Raw genomic sequence first — 19,438 nt, 5'->3', positions numbered from 1 at the left:
ACCGTGACGGACTGCCACGTTTGATTTTATTTTTTAATTTCCATTTTTTAAATACAAAATTAGTTTTAAATTTTAAATTTAATAATATCCAAAAAGCCAAAATTGTTTCTTATAAGTAATCAAACTCAGGACTTTTAAACAACTTCTTAAGTCATTACCACTATGCCAATATACATTCATCACAAATAATTCCCATGATTTTTAATGATATTAAATAATTCTGAATTGAAAACAAAAATTATAAATTTTGTATTAATGGAGTCTCGTACCTAAGTCCGTTAAATAATAATCACATTACAACAAAACAAAACAAATTCTATTGTTAATATTTTTAATGATGAATACTTAATAATTTAGAACAAACATTTAGTTATTTCAAATAACACAAAAATAAATATTTACTTATTTTAAATAATACACAAATTTAAAAATAAAATTAATAAAATATAAATCAAAATATATTTAATCAAATAGAAATAAATTAAATTATATATAATTGAAATTAAATAACAAACAAATGAATATTTATTTATTTCAAACTAATTCAAATTAAATAATAATTAATTAATTTTATAGTAATTCAATTAATTGTTAAAATATTTAATAAATTTAAATTGAATAATAAATGAATTTTTAAAATTATTTGGTTAATTCAAACTAACCAGTGATTAATTAGTTTAATAATAATTCAATAAAATATTAATTTATTTATTTCTATTTGATCAATTATATCAAGGATTTGATTAATTTTATTTTTAAATTTTTGTATTATTTAAAATTAGTAAACATTTATTTGTTTGTTATTTGAAATATTAATAATAGAAATTAATTCGTCTAGTTGTAAAGTGACATCATTTAACTTGAACAGACTTGGGTTCGAGATTCCATTGATATAAATTATATTTTTTGTATAAAGGTCTTAGGTTCGATTCCATATAAGAAACAATTTTGGCTTTTTTGAAATTATTAATTAAAAATTGTTTAAAAATAAAGTTAAAATTAAAAATCATTTTAGTATTTAAAAAAAGGGAAAAAAAAATAAAATCCAACGTGGCAGTCCAGTCACAGTTTAAAAGTAGAAAAAAATCAGTTTAAAAAAATATTAAGAGAAGGACTAATATGATCCGGTTAAATTTTATAAAGGATAAAATCAGATCCTTTTTTTGTGAAAAACTAATTTAGGTTGTGTAATTTTTGTGAGTGGCCAAAATGGTTCTTCACTCTAAAATTATTTAATATAGATGAATTTTCTATTGATTAGTAAATATTTTGATATTATACAAATTTATTGAAATTATAATTTAAGACTGCATAAATCAAAATAATTATTAATAACATATTTTTTTAGTTTCTAGAAATCTATTGAAATCAGAATTTAATTTAAAAATGAACTATTAAAAGCAAATATTAAGATTATTTATCATGGATGCATTTTGTGTTAATTAGCAAATATTGTCATTAGGGTTGGAAATGAACCTAATCAACTCAAAAATAGTTTGGAACTCGGTTCAATAATTAAATCGTTGAACTAGGTTCATGAACCAAATAAGCTGAATATGAGCTAAAGATAAGTTCGTTAACTAAATGACCTGAACTTGAACTATATATAGTTTGACTCGTTAGGTTCATGAGTCAACTCCATTATATATGAGATGAACTATATTGTCTATAAGAGTGATTTAAACACTACTAAAAAAAGCAAATTAGGGACGCAAATTTGTGAAGGAAATTGATCCTTCATTAATTGCGATGGATTTTGTGAGGGAAAACTGTATACTTGATAAAAATTAAGTGAATGAATAGTAGCGAAGATATTTGTGACTAATTTATTCCGTCATAAAAAATTCCTCACAAATTTAATAAGAAAAAATTTAATGAGGAATTTTGAGATGCATTTATTTTTCTCTTTAATCATTCTGTTACAAATTCCCTCATAAACGTGAAAGGTGTTATGAGTGATGAGTTTTGTGAGGGAAGTATTCAATCAATAATATTATATATATATATATATATATATATATATATATATATATATAAAAAATTAAAACTTAATTTTTGTTTATAATTTCGTAGCTTAAATTTTTTATAAAATCAAATAAAATAACTTTTAAAAATAAGTAAATAATTATAATATACAATTATTTTTTATCAAAACTAATTTGATATTTATGTTCAAAATTTAAATATTAATCAGTAAAATTATAAATATTATTTTTTTATCAAAAAGTTAATTAGTAACATGATAAAGTAAATCATAATAATTTGTCAACAATAACAACCACATTATAATTTTTTAATATTAAACATAACTAAAAAAAATACAATTAGAGAAAAAAAAAATGAAAGGCTAATATATAGTCCCTTAATATTCTCAAAAGCATAGCAGTTTGGATTAAAAAAAAGGTAATCTAAAATTTTTTCGTGTTCCCTCTCACAAATTTCACTTCCCCCCACATCTCCCTCTCAGTAATTTTACTTCCCCCCACATCTCCCTCTCACACATAAACCATATTTGATATTATTTTCATTTAGTATCTTTTAGAACAAAACAAAAATGAAGAATCCTAAAACGTATAACCACTGAGAAACCTAAACACTGAGAAACACATAAAATCTTACCAAAATCAACCACGAATCTGAACCAGGAAACACAAAATCTCAAATCGAGAAAGGTAGAAAAAATTTCTCATTCACAGCATCTCTCTCAAACAATCTAGAAGGAGGGTTTGTTAGGGCAAAGAAATTGAGAACACAAACTCCAAACGATTCACCTTCTTAAAGTATCTGATTCAATCTCATCTCTTTTTTTCTCTATTGAATTTCCATTGTCTTATTTCTTATTCAACATTCTGGATTGTGTTTTTGTTTTTATATGAAGTTGATGTTTATTTTTAATGATGAGACAATAGTATTGTTGTGATATATTTGAAAGCTATTAGCATATATATACTTGTATAAATTTAAATTACCATTTGCATCTAAGAAGGGATCCTAGCTATAAGATATATTATTTATGGAGTTGAACATGGAAAATATTTTCTTTTCCTTTGGTTTTTATAAGAGAAAAGGGTATATACTATACTACATTTGTAACACTTAGTAAGTATTCAAAGAGACACAGCTCTAGTAAACTTGCCTGTTGCAATTCATCTATTTCATTTGCCCCTGTTCCTAATTATTATTCAATAAATAAAATAATATTAATTAAATAATAAAACAAAAACATGACAAAAATTTAGAGAATTGTATAATTTATTGAGAATGGTGTGTTCAAGAGTCTTGACTAACTCATGGTAACTTTAATGAGCTAGTATATGGAGTTTTCTATCAATTGGAATGCCTTCTATGTACACCTTCAGAAAGAAGCTACTATGACCACTGTAATCATAGTTTTGTTGCCAATGCCCCATAATTGAAATAATGTCACTAAAAATCACCTTATAATAGTTCATAGTATATAGATTAACCTTAGTTTTCATTTGATCTTACAGTTTTAATTGATAATTTATATTCTCAAGTCAACAAAATATTTTTAAAAATAATAATACAAATAAAATCAATATCGTATCTTATAAATTTTATTTTATTTCTTTATTTTTAATTAAAAAATTAATTAAAAATGTCAAATATATATTAAAAAATAGACTTTAAAAATGACTATTAAGTTTGTGAAGCAAGCGGGTTGAACCATCGAGATGAACCTAACGAATTGAACCGAGTTGTTCGTGAACTTTTAACGAGTCGAGTTTGAGCTGGAAAAAAAATCGTGAAAAACTCGAACTGATATTTAAGTTGAACCAATTCTTAACGAGTCGAGCTGAGGCGAGTTCAACTCGACTCATTTTCAGTCTTAATTGTTATGTTATACAAATTTATTAAAATCAAAATTTTATTTAAAACAGCACAAATCAAAATGATTTATAATAGAAAATATTTTGATTTTATGGAAACTTATAAAAATCAGAATTTAATTTATTAAAATAAAGGTTAATTGATTGATTCTCTTGACAAAATACACCATTGAATTAATTGAAATCTACCCTACCCCTGGTTGAAATCAAGGTTTATTTGAAAAGTAGAAACAAACTCCAACTCCTGGCTCGAGGGGGTGACGAGGGATTAACATCCTTATATCTCCACTGTTTAGGAATTGAAACAATGCCTGTACTTCATCGGCTCGGTTTTACCTTGAAAGCATATGTTTAGCAAGATTCAGTTATTTTGATTCGTCATTCTCCTTTGTGTTTGCTAATATTCCTAAATTTGAAATTGAAAATAGCATAGAAGTGCGCGAGTGGCGAGTCGTAGTAGTGAGCGAATGAATTGATTCCAAAACCTGCATGGTCATCCCATTAAAATTGCTAATCCGAAGGTACAACTTTTATCCTGAGTAACACTTAGTGATCGTAGGGGTTGAAATTCCAAACATGACGAAACCTATTGATCCTAGGGACAATCTCCTTTGTAAATCCGTTGACCTTGTTTTACTCCTTAGTTCCTAGACTTGTAGAAGTAAAGGGTAACCTCGAATTCTCTTTGGGCATGTCAAACCTGCCGGGAATAAATTGTTAGCGGTGGGCTTTCTTCGTTTCGGAACTTCATGAGTTTCCTTTGACTGAACCTCTTTTGCTTTTTCTAAGGATAGTATCACACCGTTCGCAACCTTCGAAATTTGTAAATTGATAAAGAAAACCTATGACCCTTTTGCCCCTTGGTGTGGAGTTAACATATGTCGCCTTCCCTCCATCGTAGTCATGCATCCTTGTTCAGGATATTGCCCCAGTTGGACTGATCCTTGCCCCCAGGTTATCGTAGAGCGTCCTTGTAAGCTTTGCTATGTTCTTAGATGAACCCCTTAATGACTAGATACCTCTTGAGTGTATCTATGAGGGAACTTCTTTGTTGAACTAATTCTTGCTCGATGATAACCTTTGTTGTATTTACAATCCTGTTACGAAAGGCATGGACATGTAACTGGCATTAGGGGTGCTCGCGGTGCGGTTTGGGCGGTTTTGACGAAAAAAATCATCCGAACCGCAAGAGAAAAAATAATGCGGTTTGGTTTGGTTCGGTTGGCTTTTAAAAAAAATCCGAACCAAACCAAACCAAACTAATGCGGTTTGGTTCGGCTCGGTTGGTTCGGTTTTTTACAAATATTTTATTGAGCCATACATACACATATAGATGACAATTTAATTTTGTATTTAGACATTCATACACTATCAAATAACAACAAAACTTATCATATTTTGACAACAATTTCCATTTAATATGTAAAAATTAAATTAGACAAAAGTGGAATATTAAACATAAAATAATAGCATAAAATAATATAAAAATTATTATAATGAAATAAAAAATTGAAGAGACGAAAGATTAGTGAAGGTGAAAAAGAAAAAAAAGTGTTGAGAGATTAGATAAGAAGGTGTGCGATAAAAATGAAACTGAAATACAGAACATTTACATAAAAATGAGAAGTTGAAAAAGAAAGAATATAAGAGAGTACAAAGACTATAGAAGAAGAGAGAAGACGTATGTGGCAAAGAAGGTGCGATAATGTTATTAGAGATTTGAGAAGATCAGGACTGAAAATATATGTGTAAGAATGAGAAAATGGTTCGTAATCATAAGGTTAATGTATAATAGGTTTAAGTTTGGGTTGGATGTGAGTTAAGTAAATTTTAGATTGTAACATAATGCGGTTTGATTCGGTTTGGTTCGGTTTACAAAATACAAACCGCAAACAGAACCGAACCATGCGGTTTTGTTAAAAAATGACCCAAACTAATCCGAACCAAATGCGGTTTTTTGCGGTTTCGGTTTGGTTTGGTTTGGTTTGCGGTTTTCTATTGGGTTGGTTTGGTTTTGAGCACCCCTAACTGGCATGGCCAAAGGTATTCTTTTCTCCTAGTGAGACCAAGTTCGTTTTCATCAATGATTTATCCTTCTTTCTCCTTAATCTACGATCCTTTTGATTTTTTTTCACGAGTCTCGGGAAATCGGCTAGCACGGCAAGTAAGGACGCGGGCGAAGGTATGAATGCAAATGTAAATGTATGAATGCATGAAAATGCAAATGCATGCAAAAGACTCCCCTTTTTTGTATGCTATGACTCCTTATATGCAATGCAGACATGCGACATATATAATCCTAAGGATAGCCTATGTGGATTTTGAGGTAACATTAGACCCTAGCAAAATCCTTGCAAGTTAGATGTTATGACGCGCCAATAGAAATCCCTTAGATTAGGGAGTATGCAGAAGGTAGCGGCTGGTGGCCGTTCAAGACAGTCACCAAATCTCACGGCCATCGCGAGGCCGTTCGACGTGTACCAATGAAGTTGTCCCTCGTGGGAAGGTTCTCTATGCGGAACACAACCTATCTAAGGACGATATCAGATAAAGTAAAATCCCTACAGCCTAGGGATTGAAGGCGCATAAATGGAAATCCAAACCCTACAAGTTAGGGGGTTGCGCAAGAGCAAGAATTGGGTGACCGTTCGAGACAGTCACTAGATCTCATGGCAATCGAGAGGCCGTTCGACGTATGCTAATGAGGACGTCCTTCAGGGGAAGGACGAAGTCATTGCAAAAACACATGGACATAAAAGAAAATCCCTACGGGCTAGGGAGTGCGTAGGAGCAAGCACGGGGTGACCGTTCGAGACAGTCACTAAATTTCATGGCCATCGAGAGGCCAATCGACGTGCGTAAATGGAGATGTCCTTCGTGGGAAGGACACGTAGTTGTAAAAATACAAGGATATGAAATGAAACTCCCTACAGGCTAGGGAGTGCGTAGATGCAGGCGCGGGGCGACTGTTCAAGACAGTCACTAGGTCTCATGGCCATCGAGACGCCAATTGACGTGCATAAATGGAGGTTTCCTTCGTGGGAAGGACATGGTTTTGGAAATAGAGTCCCTGCAGGCCAGGGAACGCGTAGGAATACCTGCCAAATTAAAACGCAAGATATTCGCAGTATATAAATTGCACGCATATAATAAGCACATAAGCTCATAAGCCCTAGGTTCATAGGTCCGACGTAACGGCTTAGTGTGGCTACCCTTCCCATTGGTATGTTCTAACAAGGGTCTCATGGGGTCGTTCGTAGCCTCCGAGACTTTTTGTCTCTTTGGATTTTAGAACAACTCATTTGCCCATGAGGTTCGAGTTTTAGGGGTAGGTTCTCAGAGAGATCAGCCAAATACCAAGTCCTGCCCTCAACAAAGCCAAGTCTCGTTTTGGACATTTCCGGATATTCAACCCACTCTGAGTGGAATTATCAATAAGACTCGTATGCGATTCAAGTCCCCCCTGGTCTTAAGGATAATTCCCACACTTATGTTTTAACAACAATTTATATACAACCTAAAATGCAATGAAATAACAAATATTCAAATAAACAAATATTTAATTGAATTGCTGTAAATAAATGGAATTGCTGTAAATAAATGAAATGGCAAAGAAATAAATAAATAAATAAAATTTAAATATTTATAAAAAAAACCATAAGCCCTAAAATGGCGAATTAGCCAAACCCCAAAAAAGATTCGCCAAAAAACCTAAATAATTTGCCAAAAACCTAAACCCTGCCAAAATCTATAGGAGCATAATAATTCACCATTATAGTGGTCCCCAGCAGAGTCGCCAGCTGTAGCAACCTGCCCTAAAAATTAGACTTTTAGAGTCGTCACCTATGCTACCAGGGCGAATAGGAAACCCTACGCAGTTAAGAGATTCAGGGTAAGATATTATTTTCAGGTCAAGGGAAGGTGTTAGGCACCCTTAACCCTTTCCTAAGATTTTATGTTCAAAGTAAATGTTTATGGCTAAATATTAAGGTTTAATAGCTAAGGAAATGAATAGGGCAAATGAATTGAGATTTTGGGGAAGGGGACTCGCCTTGTTGCCAAGTGCCTACATACCTCCTTAGGGAGGATCAGAGTCAACGTAGTTCGGGGCAGGGTTGTACGCCTTAGAATTTGATGTGAATGTATTTGAAGGTATTTTGAATTACCTTATCGTAGTTTTGAAATTTGTGGTTTTGCAAGGCATTTTGAGTTACCTTATTCGCGGTTTCAAAATTTGCAGTATTGAAGAGATGAGTGTTTTAAGATTTGGCGTACAACCCTGATTTAATATGTTACCGTTAGTTGCGATGATCAATAGGTTTGATCACCATAGTTAACGGATTGAATGAAGGATTGCTAACCATTCTAATCGATAGATTCGATTGTCACGAATAGCAAATGAATGTATTTTAAATAATTATTAATTTATCGTTATCCCTCATAATCAATAGGTTTGATTATTACATGATAACGAATTGAGTATGCTAATCATCGTAACCAATAGATTTGGTTAAAACTATTTAGCAAAATAAATGTATCTTATTATTTTGTTTCTCACCAATGCGACTATTAGATATAATCGGATTGAAGAGAAAACTGATAAATTAATCAAGAATTAATATTTTTTCCAAATGGCCAGTGGGATTGGGCAAACCCTAATGCATTGATAAATTTCTAGGGTTTTTGTGATCTTTTAATGGTTTAAACCTAATTAAATCGAATAATCGAAATAAATCGGGGAAATACTTCTAAACCCTAATTACTAGCCTAATCCTAATTTAATTTCTAACCTTAATTAAACTAAGTTAATTGAATTAAACATATTTAATTGTCATTTAATCTAAATAACTAAATAAGTAAAATAATTAAAAATATGGAAGAACCTGGCAGTAATCTTATGCAGCAAGCTTGTGAGGCTCCATGGTATGCCTTCACCTTCGTGCGCGTTAGATCTGTGTTGGGGGACATCAGATGGTAGAAATGTGAGGTCCTACGGTGGACGCGCGCGCAGCTGTGAGCACCAAATCTGGCAGCAAGTGGATTCAAGAAAATTAAAGAAAATGAACAAAAGGCACCAGGGATCGAACAAACGTTCCCTTGGTCACCAAATGCTCCATTATACCACTTGCGCTATCTGCTTTAGTTGATAAAGGGAGCAATCAAAAATTATATAAACGAAAGCGAATTTTTAAATGAAGAGAAAATGCGCCCAGCAGCCTGGTCGTCTTCCTCCTTTGTTTTTTTTCTTCTGAAAAAGGAGAACACTTTTGCCCACGGTTTACACGCGTGGCTATAGTGTACCATTGATCAAACCTGCAAATCCTTACGAGAAAACCGCGAATCATTGCCCAGATCAACCATACGTAACCTTGCGGACCTAATAAAACCATCAATTTGATCTGAAATCATCCATAATCAAAATTCCTAAAAATCAAGAACCTGAACCCTAACAATGGTGATTTATCATACCAGCACCAAAACCTCAATTAAATGATTCAGAATCGTTCCATACATTCACAGGAATACATACATATAATCAAAACATATATATAATGCATGAATTTAGGCAATCGAAGTTTAAACAAACATGACCAAACTGTGAGTGCAGGGAGACGAATCTGAGAGCTCCGGGCAATGGGGAGTATTGCAACACGTTCAGAATTCTTCAGTGAGTCTGTTTGGATGTCTTTTATGGCCTGAATCACGTCAAAGCTTTGTTCCCTCCTCTTCCTTGTTCACGGTTTTTTTGCAAGTTCTTTTACAAGGTTTTTGTGCCAAAATTTCTCTTCTTATCATTAGGATTCCTAGTATATATATAATGGAAGGTTTTTAGGTTAACCATTTGAATCAAATCTCCTTGAATCATGGAATTAGAATTTGATTGAAGATTGATTTCCACTTTTTCCAAATTTGTCCAAAACTCAATCTTTTCTTCCCAATCTCTATTAGCACGAAATTGAATCAAAGATGGGATATTTGGATGATTGACATTGATTGTAAACCAAAACTAAATCAAATCTTTCTTATATCTTTCAAATATTTGATTTAAATAGTATTTTTAATGAATAAAAATTCACTAAAAATATAATAAAAGTCAAATAATCGTGGGCTTGAGTTTGGAGCTTCTTAATACTCTTATAAGCAAGTTTGGATCATAAAAGAATAGGCCCATTTGGAAAAAAATCCAAGTTTAACCCTTATTTGCTTCACATTTTCCATCCCAAATTGATCAACTTTGACAAGGCATATCTCCCTCAATTTTTAAGATATGAGAGATTTCTAGGACTTTTTGGAAACCTCAAGATATCCTCTTCGATCCACTTTGGAACAATTTTTTCATTTGGAGATTTTATCTTGATGATATGCCCTTTGACAAAAAACTGCTTTTGGTTGACCTTTGAAAAGGACCTATAATCTTGTGCACCATATCTCCCAAATGAAGCATTTCTGGCCTTGGCTTGTGAGAGACAAAGTTGTAGAGAATCCAATTTCCTTCAGAATAGGCTTTGGTTGGGGAATTTTTGATACTCCATGTGAAAGTTATGGCCAGTCAAAGTTGAGTTGACTTTCTCCTATAAAAACCCTAATTTAAACCTTTTGAATTTGTTCATTTCTGAATTTTTATTAATGAATCATGATCAACCCTTGATCAAATGATGGATATAACCTCCAACACTTGATGTTCACCAAAAGTCAGGAGTTTTGACTGTACTTTGACCATAGTTGACTTTTAGGTCAAACTAGTCGACTGTGGATCATCTGAGCCATTGAGTGAGCAATCCTTGGAATAGAAGCTTGACTTTTGACATGGATATTCCTTGAGACATATGAGATACCTTGAGATCCATTTGAGGCCTTAGAGATTCAAACTCCTTTGATAAAATGAAAAACCTAGTTTTGAATGGGAGAGAGTGATTTGAGAAAACCCTTGAACCTTGAGTCATTGAAGATGAAATGAGGAGGGAAAATTTTGGGGTATGACAGTATATATTTGGATAAATAAACTCAAATTAATTTTTGATATATAAATATGTAAAGGATAATCAAAACACATTATGCTATTAATAATATGTCGAAAAAATAAGTTACAATTTACATATATATATATATATATATATATATATATTAAATATTAAATATGTAAACAATATAATATGTAAAAAATAAGTTATTGTTTTCATATAAATTTCAAAATAATTAATATTGTTAAATATAAAATAGTTTAAACAAAAAATATAATGAAAATAAATATAAAATATGGCCTAGTGGTAAGTGTAAAAAATATGTTAAAAATATAAAATATGATGCAAACAATTATGTAATATATAAAGTTAAGTAGCAAAAGATATCACATTTAATAAGCTGGCCTAGTGGTAAGCCCTCGTGCATGCGACATTGGCGTGTGCCATTTCCTGACAAGGTTTAAATTGACAGAATCTTCATATGGCAAGGTTAGTTATTTCCTGCCAAGGTTTAAATTGACAGAATCTTCATATGCCAAATAATATTCAAAAACACAATTACTCTCTCTCTCTCTCTCTCTCTCTCTAATTTATTAACTTCATCTTCTCCAATTATCATTTTTTCTCCATTGATTCACCAATAAAGTTTGTGTATGTTCTAACATTTGCCATCAATAGCTTGATTCTAATCCATAATCCGCAGCAAAGATGACTAAAGTCTCCAACGAGCGAGTTCCCTCTAATCTTCCAACCCTTGATTAGAAGAACTACGATAAATGGTGCAAACAAATGAATGTGTTGTTTGGCTATCAAGATGTTCTTGAAGTGGTCAACAATTGAGTTACTCTATTTGGGGCATAAGATACAGATGCTCAGAAGGCTGCACACATGGAAAATAAGAAGAAAGATTACAAGAATCTCTTCTGAATTCATTCTTATGTTGATGGTGACAACTTTGAAAAAGTTGGCGATTGCGAATCGGCAAGACAAGCATGGAAGATCTTGAAGAAAGCTTGTGAAGGGGTTGATAAAGCAAACGTAGTGAGGTTATAAACTCACAAGCGACAATTCAAATTGGTTCAAATGGAAGAAAATGAGACAATCAACGACTACTTAACGCGCATATTACGCGTTTGGTGAATCAAATGAAGTCTTGCGGAAAAACCGTTTTGGAGCAGAATGTTGTATAAAAAATCTTACGTTTTTTGACACCAAAATTTGACAACATTATAGTGGCGATCGAAGAGTCGAAGGATATTCCATTATTGAGGAAGGAGAAGCTTCAAAGCTCTCTTGAGCTATTGTTTGTCTGTAAAACTAATTTAATTTAAAAGTGTACAATTAATAAAAAAATATTAAAATATTAAAAATATTTTTATAGAATGTTTGTAAAACTATTTCAATTTAAAAATGAAAAACTAATAAGAAATATTAAAATTATTTAAATATTTTGATAGATTAATAGGAAAAAAAACAATATTTTGATAGATTAATAATTGATACCTTTTTATAATTTAGTCCAAAAAATTTGATTAGGTATTGTTAGCAAATGTTTTGATAGTATAGAAATTTATTAAAATTAGAATTCAATTTAAAATATCACAATTAATAAAAATATTAAAATCATTTAATACTTAATGCATTTTATGTTGATTAAGATTTTAAAAATAAGATAGGGATAAATTAATAGAAAATATTTGTATATTATGAAAATTTATTAAAATCAGAACTTAAGTAATTTAAACCGAAACATTATGAAATTTTTTTTTTCTATTCGCACAGGTTTCGACCCACCACAGGTGGGCCACTAATCCGGCTCGTGCGTGCGTGCTGGCCAAACAAAATTGGTTAAACATTATGAAAATTTATTAAAAAGAAAAAATAACTTATCAGAATTTATAATATATATAGTATATATTTGGTTTAATGCAAGCAAGCACCAGCAATCTGATCCTATTTGTTTGATGATAAGTTCAAGGCCCCATAAGTAGAGCAAGAACAATATATGTCATAATTTACAAAAATTATTCTATTATACATGCTTAATACCACCAATACTTATAGAAAAAAAAAAAAAAGAGGGATGGCAGCAATTCATTTACACATATATACTTGCTGCCCTTCACGAGCTATCAACTCAATACTAACAAATTAAATTGGTAACTTCAGAAAACAAACTTCAAAATAAATATTATATTTGTCAGCTTCAAACTCATGCTCCCTCCCGTTTAAGAGAAATTCATTTTTTAAATTTAATGAATAATTAATATATATAGATCAGATATATTAATTATTCAATAAATCTAAAAAGTTAATTTCTCCTACTTAAAACATATTTCCTCTAAGGTGAACCGCACAACTTCTACTTCTTGAAAGAGGTTTATCATCATCAGCTCCAAAATCATAGACTTTATCTTCATCAATTCTTCCCATTCCGACACTGCGACTCCGATAAAACACCACAACAACATTTTCATCTCTGATTGTACTCGACGCAACCCTCACAAGCTCCTTGAAATCGGCATCGCTTGTGGTAGAGTAAAACTGCGCGGGACATCCCATGACTGGATGATCTACATAGGCCATTTCACGAGAAAATTTGATCATGCCTTTCACGTACATGTTCCTTACCTTTCCTACCAGCCTTACAGGTGCCTTCATGTACCTTGAGAGTTTCTTTCTTTTGCTTTTTTCTTTGGCTTTCATGTTTCAAGATTGCTTGAAATGATGGCAATTAGAAGGCACTTTATATATAGATAAAAAAACAGACACCTAAATTATTGTGGGCCTTTTGGATCTCTTCTTGTTTTGGACAGTTATTTTTAGGCTTTTGTTTGGTTCTTGTCTTTCCTATTTAGTTTGTAGTTTTAATATTGTTGCACGGTTGTTTTCTTTGTTATGGTTTGAGTATTTTTTGTATATTCAATTTTCATTTAATTTAATATATAATATTTAATATTCAAAAACAATTTATCATTGGCTTTTGCACTTCTAAGACCATCTCAAGCGGTAATTGTTTACCGTTTCGTACGGCAGCTGCAACAAAGTTTGGAAATTGAAGTCCGCCACGCATGCGAACGTAAGACTGCAATGCAACGGTACAATTAAATAAAATAATAATATAATTTAAAAGCTGTTGTTCAACGGCTCTTTTGTCTTTTTAATTTTTTTTATAATTTATTTGGTTATAAATAGAAGCAAATGTTAGTCAAATTTTATCTCACAAATTTATTCATTACTCATAGTATTTTAATTTTTCTCTCACAATTTTATCTTATTAGCCTTCAATTGATCATATATTTTACCAAAATTTTCATCTTCTTAGTTCAAATTATTATTGTTAAGGGCAAATGGACCCTAATCAATATAATTTTCAACAATCTATGTTCCAACTCATGCAAAATCAACAAAATTCTAATCCTCAAAATTCTCAATTTCCCCCACCGCCAACAAACTCTACCGGATTTTTTTCGCCACCAAACAACCCAAATATTTATTTTAGACCACATAGAAATACTCATAGGGTGAATTTTTCTCATCATGAACCCCAAACACCAAATGGATTTATGTCTGAACGCCAAGTTCCACAATTTTAAACTCAAGTTGGTATTGAAAATATTACAATTGAAAAAGAACAAAGGTGTTCTGTTAAAAAAAAACCTCGAGAGGTATTCACAAGGGAAGAGGATACACTTCTTATGCAATCATAGCTCAATATTTCAAAAGATCCCATTGTGGGAGTTGATCAAAAAGTCGACAGCTTTTGGTTAAGAATCACTGATAATTATAACCAATATCGTGGGCACTCACGAGAAAAGCTACAAGGCCAATTAAAATCTCGATGACATCGAATAAATGACCTTGTTCAAAAATTTGTTGGGTGTTACAAACAAGCTTTCATGAAAAAAAAGTGAGGCATCAGAGAAAGATATCTTAATCAATGCACATGCTTTTTTTGAACAAGATGAAGGTGCACCATTCAATCTTGAGTATGCATGGCAGCTTTTAAAAGATGAACCTAAATGGATGGGAGCATCCACCGAAAATTCTTCAAAGAGAACAAAGAATTCTGCTAGCGATGCATACACGGCATCGCCAAACTCAGAGACACCTTCAAGTTATGAGTTTAACTCATCATCTCCAATGGAGCGTCCAATGGGACAAAAGGCGGAAAAACGAAAAGGTAAGGCAAAGGAAAATGCAACTGAACCTCCTTCTAGTGGTATTTTTGATTGAATAAAAGAATGGAAGTAATGGAAAACCTAGCACGACTAAAGGAGGAAGAAAAAAAATTAGTCAAGGAAAAGATGGAGTTTGAAGCACGACTTAAGGAGGAAGAAAACAAATTAGTCAAGGAAAAGGTGAAGTTTGAAGCAATGCAATTCATAATGTCAGACACTTCTAAGATGAATGATAGTCAACGTGAATTTCATGAAAAACGTTGTAATAACCTAAAAGAAAAATATGGATGGTAATAATATGCAATGTTCTATTATATTTAAAAATTATGTAGTACTTGTTATGTATCAACAACTATTGTAATAAGATGCAATGTTCTAGTATTTATTATATTTAAAAATTATGTAGTACTTGTTATGTATCAACAACTATTGTAATAAGATGAAATGTTCTAGTATTTATTATATTTAAATATTATTTAAACTAGCCGTTATTCAAACTAGCTGTTATTCAAACTAGCCGTTATTCAAACTAGCCGTTATTCAAACTAGCCGTTATATACTTTCATTCTTTTCTCACTTTTCTACCACCATCTCTCATTCTTCAATCATTTTTATATCACCCTTCTCTCATTCTTCTATCATTTTTCTATCACGTTTCTCTCACTTCAATGGATTCAAACAATTCAAACAACCTCGACAAACTTTTTTGGGAGGTGATTGAAGAAGAACTTATGGACAACACAGATGAAGAACTGTTATTGTCAATGCTCGAGAAGGAACGTCAATCTGGAAGTTCATCAAGGCGAAAAAGAAGATCAGTGATAGATCGGAATCGTGAAGAAGGAAATATACGATTATTCAACGACTACTTCTCAGAAAATCCAGTATACACGGATGCCCAATTCCGTAGAAGGTTCAGAATGCATAGGCATTTGTTTCTTCGAATTGTAGAAACCCTTGGAAATCATGATGAATATTTTCAAATGAGGGTCGATGCAACTGGTAAAATGGGTCTTTCACCATTGCAGAAGTGTATTTCTTCTATTCGTATGTTGGCATATGGATCTTCCACTGATATTGTAGACGAATATGTTCGAATTGGTGAAAGCACTAAAATTGAGTGCTTGGAGAGATTCGTAAGGGGCGTGAATGAGGTATTTGGGGCCGAGTATTTGAGAAGGCCTAATAAAAATGATGTTGAACATCTTTTATAAATGAGGGAGTCACGCGGATTTCCAAGCATGCTAAGTTCAATTGATTGTATGCATTGGGAATGGAAGAATTGTCCTGTTGCATGGAAAGGACAGTTTTTGTCGAGGTGATCATGGTAAACCCACGATCATGCTTTTTTTGGTATTGCAGGTTCAAACAATGACATTAATGTGCTAAACCAATTCAATGTGTTTAACGATATTTTGGAAGGACGTGTTGCTACTGTGCAATATACAATCAATGGGACTCCATATAATATGCGGTATTATTTATCGGATGATATATATCCTGAGTGGGCTACAATTGTCAAGACCATTTCAATGCTGCAAGGAGAAAAGAGAAAACTATTTGCACAACACCAAGAATCAGCTAGAAAGGATGTGGAATGGGCATTTGGAGTGCTTCAATCTCGATTTGCAATAATATGTGGTCCAGCGCGTGCCTGACACATAGAAACCCTCAAGCATACCATATATGCTTGTATCATATTGCACAACATGATTGTCGAAGACGAACGACACACATATGGAGGTGATTTTGATTACTCTTATGATAATGTAGGTAACAACAACTCAACGACTAAACATTTAATGATCCTCATCCGAATCTTGCAACAAGACTACAAAGAAGAGCAAGTCTTCGTAAAAAACAAATTCAACGCCAACTTCAAAGAGATTTAGTCGAACATATTTGGGAACGTTTTGGACACGAGGATGAGGAAATTTAAATTTGAGTAATTCTATTATGTTATTTATTTTTACTGTTTTTAATTATATGTCATGTATTTGAAATTAATTTTAATTATCATTTTAAATTTTATGTTTAATTTTAATTTTATTTATTTTATATTAATTTAAATTTAAATATTTTAAATTATTATTTTAAATCAAATAAAATTTAATATGAATAAAATATTAATATATAAAGTAAAATTGTGGGATCCAATATGGGTTCTTTAGAATCGCATCATTGGAGTAAAAATTAAGTAAGTTGCTTTAAGATGATGTGTCTTAATGGGTCCCACAAAAAACTCAAAAATGAGTTGCACCATTAGAGATGCTCTAATATGCGCGGCTATCTTAAACGTATCTTTTTGGATACAAACAACTATATTTCACTTTTTTTTCCTTTATTCAAATTATATTCTACATTTTAATAGAGTGAAGATTCTGTTTATGAGAATAATCAAAAAAGAGTTTAAGTATCTGGATAATCACAAAAGAATTTAAGTATGTTGAATTTGTGAAATTAGTGAATGATTACTGATCAAGAGAAGGAAATGGTATTTCTTCAACTTTACAACGAGTTTGTGAGAATAGGGGGAGGAACAATTTCATCCTTCATTTGGGGACAAGTTTCATCAGGAGCATTGACTAAAATTGGTCTCTTCAAGGACATCTCACCCACCATGTACTGAGGTAGTTGGCTTATGATGGACATGAGTTTGGGTCAGGTGATCCAAGTTCCAGTTGGGTGACCTGTGGTCCACCTTATTTTGCCCATCTATTATGTCTTCTAGACCTTTCATAATATCTTTGGACTTATTGAGTTATGGACCACTCCCTTTTTAAGGTTTATTTGGGATTTTCTCAATCCCCAGTCTCTTAAACATGAAGCTTGAGAAGAACGAAGTGATTAAACAATGTACACTGCTACAAAACGTGTAAACAATAACGTCATGGTCAATACGGTTCTTCCCTACACTGTGGTGACATATCTAAACTAAGGTGCTTCCATATTATTTTTGTTTTTTTATTTAAAATTAATTGTATATAACAACAGTTGATGAGCCAACTGTGGTGAAATCGGCAAGCTTTCATGGGTTCAAACTTCAGCACCATCATATATATTATTCCATTAATATTAAGGCGCGCCTTTTCTTTTTTTTTTTTTTAAATAAAAAAACTTAAAGAGTTATGACTACGGTTGGTTTGTTCCACCGTTGTGATATAGTTTGTTTTTTAATTTAAAATTTTTAATTGTAAATTAAACTCTAGCGCTTCTTTATATAATTTCACTATAAAAGTAATATATCATAATTGTTTCTGGTTTGGGTTGTGGTGGTATCTTTATAATATTATACACTCCTAGTTAGCTTGTCTCTTCAGTATCATTTTTTCCATTAAAAAAGAAATTAGACCAAACAATACACGATTTCAACCCTAATCCCTAACATTCAATACTGTGAAACAATACATAATTTCAACCCAAACACCATCTGAAAGCAACTGGAAAAATCAAAACAATGAAGTCGCCATCGAGTATTTATTTATCCCACGAGAAGGGAAAGGAAAACTCCGAAGAAAACCCATAAGGAAAAAAGCAAGGTCTCACGACCTAGAGAAAGGACAAGGGAGTCGATTACGCAGGGGGAAGGTATTAGCACCCCCTCACGCCCGTCGTACTCAACAGAATCCACTCTTGTCTGTTCTAATGATGTTAGGGGATTCTCATGAGGGTGAAGGCTTTATACAAATGTTATCCTTCAAGTTAGGTGGCAGGGAGAAAATTCCTTTTTGGTCTACAAGATGGTTAAGCCAAAGATCATTGTTACTTCAATTTCCAAATTTGTTTCAAGTTTATGAGAATAAGAGTAGTTGTGTGCAGAATATGAGAATGTGAATTGGTGACCAGTGGAGGTGGAATGTGGATGTTAGTAATAAGGAAGAAAGTCTTGAGTTGGAGGATGAAAAAGAGGAGTTGTAAGAAGTTTTGGTTGACATTAGCCTAAGGTGTGATATTCAGGATGAAGTAGTATGGCCATATAGGACTCAAAAAATGTTTATTGTCAGTTAATGCTATGATCACTTGTTCTCTGATGAAAGTTTTTTGGGAGAAAATGTTTACCTACAAGACAACATGCAAGACGACGAATTATCCATACTGCCTATGACATAGTCTGTGTGTTCTGCTTCGTAGATGTAGAAAATATTCATCATGATATGATCACTTGTCTTAGGATGAAGGTTATTTGGGAGAAAATTCAAGTCTGGCTTAGAGTTAGTTTCCTAGAAGAATTTTATTGTTGCAGCCACTTTATGAAGTCGGTGGAGTCATTGAAAGGGAAATGTTGTAAGAAGAGAGACTGGGTTATATGGCTGGCAGTTTGTTGGTGTCTTTAAAGGCTAAGAATAAATATTTTATTCAATGATGCAGTTTGTAATGCAAATGAAATTGTGCGTAAAGCTAAGATGTATTTATGGTGGTGGCTCGCAATTGGTGCTAAACAAAA

The 19,438-nt window shown here is 32.2% G+C and overlaps 1 protein-coding gene across 1 annotated transcript; it reads left to right on the top strand.

Moving 5' to 3' along the window:
- Nucleotides 1-15,662: 15,662 nt before the first annotated feature.
- On the top strand, nucleotides 15,663-16,652 carry LOC131643522 (uncharacterized). The gene is made up of 2 exons (XM_058913767.1): nucleotides 15,663-16,095; nucleotides 16,357-16,652. The coding sequence occupies exons 1-2, from the start codon at nucleotides 15,663-15,665 to the stop codon at nucleotides 16,650-16,652; spliced, it is 729 nt and encodes a 242-aa protein (XP_058769750.1).
- The last annotated feature ends 2,786 nt before the right edge of the window (nucleotides 16,653-19,438 follow it).

Source organism: Vicia villosa, linkage group LG1 (genome assembly GCF_029867415.1).
Source record: "Vicia villosa cultivar HV-30 ecotype Madison, WI linkage group LG1, Vvil1.0, whole genome shotgun sequence".
Taxonomy (NCBI): domain Eukaryota; kingdom Viridiplantae; phylum Streptophyta; class Magnoliopsida; order Fabales; family Fabaceae; genus Vicia; species Vicia villosa.
This window is presented reverse-complemented; position numbering and strand designations above follow the sequence as displayed.